Source organism: Hipposideros armiger, unplaced genomic scaffold, assembly GCF_001890085.2.
Source record: "Hipposideros armiger isolate ML-2016 unplaced genomic scaffold, ASM189008v1 scaffold_2032, whole genome shotgun sequence".
NCBI classification, from domain to species: Eukaryota; Metazoa; Chordata; class Mammalia; order Chiroptera; family Hipposideridae; genus Hipposideros; species Hipposideros armiger.
The window spans coordinates 35,667-47,056 of record NW_017733380.1 but is presented as its reverse complement, the minus strand read 5'-3'; the positions used below and the strand labels follow the sequence as shown (position 1 = coordinate 47,056).

The window sequence follows — 11,390 nt, the reverse complement described above, 5'->3', positions numbered from 1 at the left end:
TCTTCTACCTTCTATATTTTGTTTTTGTTTAACCTTTGAAGATCTATTTAATTGTTTTGAATTCAGTTTTGAAGTATTCTAAGAAGTTTTATTTCTTATGATTTACAGTCATTTTTTCTATATCTATGATAAATTACTAAAAGGCTTAGAATATTAATATTAACATTAATGTTTTGATGGAAATTAGTACAACATAGAAGAACACTTATGTGAAGACATTATATTTTTATTTAATAAATGTTTAAGATAAATAAACAAATTAACCAATTTATAAAACAAAAAACTATATTTTCAACTTCTAAATTGATTATAGAAGGTGCCCAATATTTGAGATTTTTCCTAATGTGAAAGATAACATAGAATGAACTTACTTCAATTACTTAGTCTCTGAAAAAAGTTCTAAGCTTTCTCTGATTTTCAAACCTAATAGTTAGAAGTAAAATAGTAATTCATTTGAGTTAACAGTTAGTGTAAAAACATACCCCATGTTCTCTTGAATCAAAAGATGTTTACAATAATTATGTTTGTTGCTGCAAATCCTTTTGTGGTTACTGCTAATTACATGTTTTTCACTTCAAAGTCTTTAAAAGGAATAGTAGGTACAAGTCAACTCAATAAATATGTATTGGGTGAAGGAATTCAAGAAGGTCTCTGGGTTTGGAAAAATGTATATAAAAATACCAGTATCATCTTTGTTATGGATTTTTCACTTTAGCTGAATACAGGGCACCCTGACTTCCTATATTACTGGATCAAATCTTGAAATTATATACGCTGAGCAAATGATGTTATGGGGAATGTGTGACACTAGCATTTTAATTAAAATACAAAATGATAATCTGTACAAGGGCATAACTAAGCATTTGATGACCTCTAATTATATTAGTAATAACATTTTCATTTGATAACTAGATAGCTGGGTAATTAAATACATGTAATTAAAGCAAAGTCATATCCTAATTTATAAGGCAAGTAAAACAAAAGAGCATAGTAAAACACCATTGAAAAGTCATTACTACATCATTATAATGAGATACATTTTTACCAATATAAGGAAAATAAAGGTCAAAACTTGCCCTATGCTTTCTTGTTAAAATAGTCTATAAGACCAGGTGATAAAGAAAGTCCAAAATCATAAATACAATACAAAATGATTTTATCCCCATGAGCTTTTGCCAGTCCAAAGTTATTGTGAATGACATAGGGTGGAAGATGGCAAGAATCCCCATACAAAGTGTTAAAGATCAAGGCCAGAACCTCACTTTGTTACCCAGGAACAATTAATTACAGAGCAGAGGTATATTTTTTGCTACGTGCATTATCACCACATTTCTCACCAGACAAAAGTGGGTAGAGTCCTTTAAATGTAGTCCAATTTGGAGCCCAGTATGAAGGGTGGTGTGGATCAGGTACCATGGTTCTTGAGAGAGGAAAGGGCCTGATTGTGCATTAACAACCATAAAGAAAGGATCTGGTCCAAGCAGGAGCCTTTATCTCAGAGTTCAAGGACATATAGGAGTTGTATTTTGCCCAGTGACCTTGATTGCAAGGGTCAAATAAGGCCATTCAGCTCAAAAAACAGCATACAGCCTAATTATATCCACAAACACAGGGACTTTTCAGTCCTCTCTTTTAAAATGCACTCTTCCTTGTATGTATGAAGCAATAGAAATACTTTCAGCAATACTTTTCTTCTTTCTTTGTCGCTGACCCACATTAACTTGCTGATCCACCAACAGAGCTTGAAATGTCACCCATTTAGAGTGACACAGACCTCTTTCTCCTTCTGGTAAAATCCTCTGTATGAATGAAGTTGGAGACAGCCTTAGTGAGGGGACTATCTGATGTCTCGGTGCTGCTCCCAAAGTCATAGTTCTTCAGGCAAGGGCACAGGCAATGCCCAACGGCCCGGCGGATGTAGCTGTCAAAGATATAGTAAATGAAAGGGTTGACACAGCTGTTGGCAAATGCCAAGGGCCCACTCACCTCCATGCCCAGCTGGAGAACCTCTGAGGAAAAATAGAGCTCTTGCTGCAACCCAGAGACAATGGCCAGGAGCTTGAAAGTATTAAAGGGCAGCCAGGAGATGACGAAGGCTGCCACGACAATAAAGATGATCTTTATGGATTTCTTCAGCTTTTTGTTATGCTTTCCTGACTGCTGGTAATGGGCATACAGCTTCCTTGTGATGCAACAGTAGCAAGACACGATGCTCACCAAAGGGGCAAAAAAGGTAAAAATCAAGCCCACCAGGGCCCAAGCCAGTTTAACTGAAGTAGCCCTCTTCTCTGCACAGTATGGTTTATCACCAATCAGGGTGAGCTCCCTGGACAGAAGGGTAGGCAACCCCAGGAGGCCGGAGATAAACCAGACACTGGCACAGACTATGTATGCACAGTCTCTCCTTCTGAATTTCCTAGAGATGGTGGGACACACGATGGCCAGGTAGCGGTCAACACTCATGCACGTGAGCAAGAAGACACTGCAGTGCATGTTGACCGAGATCATGTAGGAGCTGCCTTTGCACAGGAAAGAGCCCGTTCTCCACAGTCCTAAAGACGCTTCTTTATCCACCCAGAGAGGCAATGTGACCAGGAAAATAAAGTCGGAGGCAGCCAGGTTCATGATAAAGATGTCGATCAGCCTTCGGCTGCCCCGTTTGAAATGCAACGCACTCATGAGGACGAGGTTCCCCAGCACTCCAATCAGGAACACGGCTGTGTAAAAGATGGGAAGGAAGACTGATGTATAAAGAGTGTGGGAGCGGGTCTCCTCAGCATCAGGGCTTTGGCTTGTAACGTAGTAGAAATAATCCGAATCAACTGACGTTGCTTCTGGGTCCATCACTGAAGATCAGGTGCCAAATCTGGTAAGTTTCCTTACCTAGAAAGTTTTTGTATGAATTTTAGAAATCTCAAGGCAGCTTCTTTTATACAGTGCCTGCCTCCCCCCCACACACACACAACCCCCCATCCTCCCTCCCTTGAAAGATCTTGGGACAAGCATAAAAACAGACACACACACACACACACACACACACACACACACACACACACACACACACACACAAAGCAGTTTCTACCAGTCCTCAGATAGGGCCCGCCAGGAACACCACCCTGATTGGCGTTGGGTGGTTGTGGTTGTGGTTTTCTTTATTTGCATTTGCCCAAGAAACTGAGGTGCTTTTTGACTTCTTTCTTCAAAATAGTTAATATGTTTCTTTAAATCCGCAAATTAGGAAATGGATTAACTTGTTTTCCTTACCTACCTTAAAGACATCTTTTGCTTTTCTGACAGTGAGAATTCTTTGGATCTAGCCTTCTGCTTCACACACAGAGTACTGTTTTACTTTCCGAATTTAAGGTGATAATGATGATGAAGATATTCTTTTTATTTACATCATTGGGGAAGTGTGAAGAAAATAGTGTTTCATTGTATAAAGAGTGAACTAAAAATTTCCCAAATCATCCCAGTCCACATCTATGGCAATCATCATGATTCCACTTCAGGTACAAGATTTTCCCCATTTGTTTGGCTCTTTTAGCTGATATGGAGTCAATCCTGTCTTATTCAATAAGTTTTTTAAAAATCCTCAAAAGGCTGAGACCACATCTTGTGTTTTATTACTATTTGAAAAAGATTTCCACTATACTTAGCATAGCATCTTGCATATATAGTAGGTAACTTGGAAATGTTAGTTTACTTGAGTTGATTAGAAAAACTCTTGTTTTTGTTGTTCAGTATAATTGGAGAGAGTAGCTTCACTGGCATTTAACTGCAGGCATTGTTGTTATTTATGTAGCTTATAAACGCATGTTTAAAAATCACAAATTGCTATTTTTACCTCCTCATCTGTTATTGTAATTCAACCAATGAGATTCCCTTTGTTAGAGTTAACATCTCTGATTAGGAGATCTTCTCCTTACTAAACCTCAAATAGCTATTCTTCATTAGATTTTAGATCCCTTCTCTTCTTCATACCTCACCCTTGTAGCCGTAATTTTTTTAGCTTTTGAGTTATGACTTTTCCTTAAGTACTTCCACAAATCAGTGAACTTCTCTTTTGGAATTGTTGACCCGGCAACAGACAGACCCATATTAAATGACATTATAATGGAGTTGACAGTGTAGGCACTATTAAAGGAAGATTTGGGCTAAATAGGCTAACATCGCGAGGATGCTATCATACATTTTTCTCATCTGTCCTCTTTCATATTAGGAAGACCATATAAAATACAACAAATTCTGAAACTGTCACCATTTATTTCAATTCTCTACTGGCTGAAGTGGCTCAAACTTCTCTTACACTATTCTTTCTTTCCCTCCACCTCATTTCATCACCAAAATTACAGTTTCAGGTTGCTATTACTATTGCATGGAAGAATGTATGCCTGTAGATGAAAATACGATTGTTAAACATTCAAAGTCTTTTCTAATGAATTTTTATTTCTTCTGTAATTAATATATTGAAAAGAATGATTCTGCCTTCTGTATTTCCTCCTTCTCTCTTTTTCCTGATGTTACCCGAGTCTTAGGCATGTGAGTCGAGGTCAGGGAAAGATGAGGGCTTCCCTGATGTGGGGCAGCCCCAGGAAGTCACTTGGGAGTTGGTTTATGGGCCTGGGTCTGCCTTCTTCTGTGTCCCTGGCTGCTCTGTGTTGTTCATGGGGGGCATACCCTTCATTAAGTACAGGCTACGGATGAGTGAAACTAATTCTTTGGCATTTCTGGGATAGAAGTCTTTCCCACTGGGTAAGCCTTAAATATTTAATAGAATAATTCATTTTGTCAAATAGTATAAAATAGGACAATATTTACTTGAAAAGGATTAAGGGGGTAAATGTAGAATATTCAAACACTATCTATATGTGTTTGTGTATATTAAAGTACCAATCATATATATGATTGTAAAGTATATATATATATATGTACATATATATTTACTTTATTTGTAATTGTACTTTAATTGTACAATTAGAATTTTGCATTCTGCAAACAGAATTTCTTTTGGCATTTAAGAAAATAAGATTAATTCTGGGCCTAAGATATTTAAAAAAATTTTTTAGATGTCTCAAAAATTCCACATAAAATAAAAAAGGATCCATGCTCCTTCACTAGAGGGAAACATCTGGTCATACATTTATTCTGTAGGCCTTAAATTCTCTTTCAGCATTCAAAATTGTTGACCTACCGATGTAAACTATCTCAAATAAATCTGATTTTCTCAGTAAACTTTAAAGTAGCTGGAGACAAAATGATTTTCTTTATGATAACAAAGAAATACAGTAATTAGTGGTAGAATACTGTAATATGAAAATATCTAACATGGATCAACAGTATCTTGGGACCCAAGTTAGAAAACAAATGAAGTGTTTTGAGCCAAAAGGGGAACGAATAGCATAGTACTGGGCTTTTAATAGCTCAAAGAATACACAGCTATTATAAGACAGAACCCACAATAAAAACTGACTAAGTAAAGTAGGGGAGGTCATTGTACTAATAAGCTTGGGTGCAATGGTCATTTTCAGGACTTTGAATGTTCTTTGAAATAAACATGAGGATACTAAGAATAAAACAACCAATTTCACACACGAGTAAACCAAAACTCAAAAATAACACTGGACACCATAATAAGTATATGAAAAGGCAGTATAAACAGGATGATAAAAAAGAGTAAGATGTAAATATTAGCAACTGAATTACAGCATACATGCCATCTCCAGAACAGTTTGCCCAGATAAAAATGCCCAACTTTCCTCCTTCATCCCTGTCAGAGATAATTGCTTCCACCTTTGTGTTCTCTAAGACCTGATACAATGCTGCTTATAAAGTGCTTATTAACTTGTTTCACATGATTAGTTTTGGTGTCTGACCTCCTGAGCTGATGATCATGGGCAACTTGAAGGGAGAGACCATCCATTATTTCTCCCCTGGTTTCTAGCTTATGGTAGTCACCCAACTAAAGTCTTTTTTGGAATCTCGAAGTCATCGTTTTGAAACTGTAGGTGCCAGACCATATTACCCACATTAGAGTCTCCTGGGGTGCTTACTAAACTGTGGCTTTCTAAACCCAATCCCAGGTCTATCGAATCAGAATCATTAAGAGCAGAGTCTAGGACTTTATAATTAACAAATATCCAAGGTTATTCTGATACACACTAAAGTTTAGAATCACTGTTATAATTTATTTATCTTAACTTTATATCTTATGCTTTGTTATTATTTTGGCTAACTTTTTAAAAAAAGTTTAAAATCATCTTTAAATTTAAACTTCTTAGAAGTCTTCTAGCCTGGATCTCACACACTTTTAGAAATTAATTTAGACTTCTGAGTTCTCCCTATTCTGTGTCGCAGTTCCTGGGATATGTTCAGGATTGAGTTAGATGTTAAGGATGGGGAGGGAGTGAGTTTTGTTCACGGAGACATCTGCTCAAGTGAATCTACTATTATCTATCATGCAGCCATAGCTGTGACTTGCAGCCTCTGTTTCACAGGTGGCTGAAGGTTTTGTGTGAATACAGCCACCCCAACTGGCATTATGATATATTACTTCTGCTTCTCTGTCAACCACTCTGGCTCCCATACTACAAGTAACTCATCAGATTATGTAGCATATAGCACAGATGAAAGAAAACTCTGTTCATATATGCTCTAATGATGTGTCCTAGAATAAATGACAAATATTAAATTGTTTTTCATTAACTTCTCAATGATATGTTTATTTGTTAGAGAATAAACACTTGTCTATTTCTTCCTTTAGTATTATAAAGTATATAACCATTTAAATAGTCCAGTTAAAGAGATTGATTTATACTCTAAGAGCTAATGACTTTTTTATTCTGACAATTTCTCAGAGAGTTTAGTGCAATAGAGGGTGCGAAAAAAAGTATACACATTTTAAGAAAGGAAAAGACTGTATTAATTGTAATACTCAATATATACCGATAACAAAAGATGAATGCAAGTCACGTTTGACTCCTGCAATTACAAGAGGTGCTCAAAGTGGTTACCATCAGTGTCCAGATATTTCTGATTACAGTGAACTACTGCTTGAGCATACTGCTTGAACATCTCTTAAAATGTGTATACATTTTTTGGCACCCCTGATATATCATGCAAAATTAAGTGGTATGTATTGGGTTGTCGGAAAAGTCATGATGCATTTTTGCAATGAAAAACATAGAAAAAAAAGTCATGACTTTTCCGACAACTCAATATTTGCTGTTATCAGGGTCCTCCCATGCTTTATTTATTGTGTTATTTCCTTTGGTACCCCCTATTTACATAAACAGTAGTGATGGTACTATGCTAGGAATATATACTTTAGGCTTCTTCATCATAATTGATTTAGGGTGTGCATAACAAAAATTGTGTTTATTTATATTGGTGTCCCTTGATACCCAACACGGTGTTTGGCATAAAATAGGTGGTCAATAAGTGTGTGTAGATCTGGACTGAATTATGCTTGAATTTTCAATCATTTCCAATAAATAGGAGCTTTTTGCAAACTTCTTGGACAGCTTCCATTTCCCATGCTTACTGTTTATCATTGAAACAGCAAAAGTTTGTGTTGCTGTATCTTTTCTAATCAGAATGCATACAGCCTTCCTCTTTTTCCTTTGTCCATCTGCACTTCCCACTATCTCTATCTTCTTGTACATTGCCTCTGCTGGAGATGTACAATACATGAATTCCCCAAGGAAGCTTTAATGCTGTGGATCTATGACAACCATATTTTGGAGTTATATTATTCTTCTTCCATCAGAATTATGAATCATAAAATTTTAGAGCTTCAAGTGGTATTCAGTGATCATCCAATACAACCATTTTACCAATGAGGACACTGTGGCTCAGAAAGAGGTCATCTACCAAAGACTCACATTGGTGATTTAAAAATAAAGAACAATTTAACCTTCTTTTCTACATATGGTTCATTCACTGTCCTTCAGAAGCAAGAACATCTAAACGACTATAGTTTGTATAGCACTTGACAGGAACTGCCAAGAGGAAAGAGCCATTTTAGATGCAGTTTTCTGTTTGCCTTGTCCTTGGTTAATTTTGTCATTGTTCTACCATGAATTGATACAAGGAAATTTTTGTTTAAATGATACTTTTTTTGACAATGGTTGTGATTGGAACCCAGAACTTACTATATTTCTGTTTTTCTCCTTTCTGCACTACTAAATTCACAAGGAAAACAACCTTGAAAAAATTATAAGAAAAACATAATGTAAATATATCTTGCTTAACATTAGTTCCTAAAAAATGTGCAATTAAAAGGTAATATTTAAATAGATTAGGGAATTTGTTATTGAAGGAAATTCTTACATGAAGAGTTGTTTTGTAAGCACACGATATAAACAAGTTAAAATTATATCTGCATATCTAGATTTTCAGTTATTGGTTTATTTAAACTGTAGTGTAACTGTAACACTATCCTGCTGAAATTAGAACCATCTTTAACAAATTAAGCCAGAGGTCTAGTTCAACTTTTCTTTTAAATCTAAATTTCATAATCTGTACACGGTTGCACTAAATTATCTTTTAACATTTTGTGAAAATATCTCATGCCAGCTATTGCTTTCCAAACAGCAGAGTAAGAAATGGAAGCAGAAATTTAACTTCATTATTTTATTAAGGATTTATTTTGCCCAGCCACACAAAAAGCAAGTATAAATAGGAAACACTCAAGATGCAGTGATAAATAAGAAATATGGTGAGTGCTTGGTGGTACCGCGTGTGATGAGGCAGTGCAAGTCCTCTGTGCTGAGTGGGCAGGATGGTCACAACATCAAACATGCAGACAATTCCAAGTCCATGCTAAACTGGTGAGTGAAATGTATTTTATGTCTTTTCCAGGCATTCTGCTGACTTGATGAAAATGTCATTCTCCTTTGCAGGTCTCCCCAGAAACATCCACCTCCTGAATCATGAAGACTTATTTATGTCATGAGCCCAGGCTGGGAATCTCCTGAGAAGAGCTAAACAAGGATGCCTGAAATCTGGTCCTAGCAAATCATTCCTAGCCAGTTGGCAGTTAATCCAGAGTTAATCCTGCTGAAGTGAGCAAAAACACATACATCTATAAATGACTTATTTCGACCATCCACCAGGTATCGAGCTTTCAAAAGCTGTATATACTGACTCTACTTAAACCTTATAGATGTTCAGCAAATATTTGCAAATACTAATAATTTAATGACTGCTTACTGTGCCCCAGGCCTTGTGCTGGGCATTTTATATGTATTTTCTCATTTAATCCTCACAATGACCACTTGGGACAGGCTATTGTAAATATCCATAATTTGGAGAAAAGAAAACTGAAACAAAGAAGTTAAGTAAATTGTCTAATGTCACAAAGCTAGTCAATTTACCCCAATAGTCAAGTTTTATAAGTCTGTTATTCACTGAGCTCAGTTCCCTTTTCTGTGAATTAAGGTGGTCTTCCTGCTCCTCTTTCAAACTGTAGAACCTGAGTTATATAGGTCACAATCAATTACTATTGGTGACTGGAGACAGTATGCCTTATCTGTGGACCCTCGTCCCTTCCTTCGTAAAATTTAAGAATCCGTCAGTCCAGACCTCCCTTTTGCAGACTTTCGCTCCGAAGCTGAACTACAATCCCCACAATGCGCCGCGCGCGACGCCAGGAATGCTGTCCGCCGCCTCTCGCAGTTTTCCTTCCGTCCCTCCTACAACTCCCACAAGCCCCCTCGGCCACGGGCCTTGGCCCGGCCTGGGGTGGAGGCGGGGGCGGAGGCGCGGGAGTTATGGAGGGGGCGGGCTCTGCAGGGAAGTGCGTCAGAGGAGGCGCGGGGAGAGGAGGGTGCTGTAGTCTGCGCTTAAGGGTGAAATTGGCGGAGCAGGAGGATGGGCGGTGAGTGAGCTGGCCCGGCGTCGCTGGGTGGGGGTCGCGTAGCCGGTCGACGTTTCCAGCGGTGTGAGGAGCGGTCTCCTCCCCGTGTGCGGCTGGGCTGTGGCCGGGCGGGTTCCGAGCTGCGGGGCTGCGGCGGAGTTTTTCCCTCGGCCGAGTGGTCAGGGAGGGGCCTGGCTGGGTACTTGGGGACCCCTGGCCCGGGGCCCGCGCAGCGCTGCCCCAGCCCAGCCCGGGCTCGCCTCTACCTCCCCCGGCCCCGGGAGGTGACAGCACCAGGCGCCGAACAGCCTCTCGCGGTGCCGGGACCTTTAAAGGTCATTTGAGAGCACCAGGATGAAAGAGGATTAAACAGAATAAACATACAAACCCAACTTATGGGGTTATCGTTGAGCATTGTAATTGTCCTGATCTCTCCTGAGTCCCTTCCCGTCTTCCAGACTCAGCAGCCGCAGTTTGCGAGCCTGTTTTTCGGGCTCCTTTGTGAGGCGTCGGGTACGGTCCTGGTCTGCGCGTATACTTGCAGGATTTGACTCAGCTTGATCCGCCTTGAGTCATTTTACTGCGGCCATTTACTACTGTACGGCCTTTGAGCCCGTGTCCACGCCTTGGGAGTGTTCATATTTTGCCTGATACATTTTTCTTCTCTGACTGAGGAGNTAGTTACGTCTTCAACAAAGTTTTCCCTGACCATTTCTTTCTGGGCTTGTTCTCCCTCTTATTTTTTCACAGCACTCTGAAGTTCTTGAATGTGGTAAGCAGTAGAGTTCAAAATTGAGAATGAGTCCATTTATCATCACTCCTTTTAAACTCCACAGATTCTGTCTTCATAAAATCTCTGGTATGTTTTGGGGTCACTAAATAATTAATGAAGTTGTCCCCTTTAAGAGGGATATGAAAATGTTCAGTCCAGTCTGATCATCAAACACCAGGCAGTTGTGGAATATCAAAACTAAAACACCATTCAAAGTTAAAACTCCCTCCTGTCTTGGTTTAGGCTTGCCTCTGGCTGCGACGCCTACAATAGGGGAGGAGACTTCTGTCTCTTCTCTCTGCCCTCAGTCACTGTCTCCTACATTGACAGTTACTGTTTCTGACCCCTCTCTGGTCAAACTTGGGGAAGAGTCGATTAGGAAAGAGTAATTTTATTTATGTGGCTGGTACAGTTGTCATCTCACCTTGAGGCTACTGAGGGCCCATGCACAATTGCAGGCTCTTTCTCTGTCAAGGGCCACCTTTGGGAATTTCTCAAGAGACTTTCTCTCCGCAGACCTTCAGACTGGTTCTTTTAACAAGTGAAATCAGTGTCTCTCCTTCAGCTGTCTGAAGGACAGCTCTCCCCACTGAGTCCCTGGGTTCCTGGCAGGCTGGTTCCTCTGGGACCCTGGGTTCCTGGCAGGCTGGTTCCTGCTGGGGTCATGTTCCTCTCAGGGTGTTCAGGAGTTGTCTTACAGGGACCCTTGGTCAGCTCCTTCTGTGGGGAAGACATTTAGCCCCCAGGAAACTAGAGCGGCTA

The 11,390-nt window shown here is 39.2% G+C and overlaps 1 protein-coding gene across 1 annotated transcript; it reads right to left on the bottom strand.

Moving 5' to 3' along the window:
- Window positions 1-327: 327 nt before the first annotated feature.
- Window positions 328-2,943, bottom strand: GPR15 (G protein-coupled receptor 15). The gene has a single exon (XM_019634849.1). The coding sequence runs from the start codon at window positions 2,842-2,844 to the stop codon at window positions 1,759-1,761; it is 1,086 nt and encodes a 361-aa protein (XP_019490394.1). The 5' UTR covers window positions 2,845-2,943; the 3' UTR covers window positions 328-1,758.
- Window positions 2,944-11,390: the final 8,447 nt, after the last annotated feature.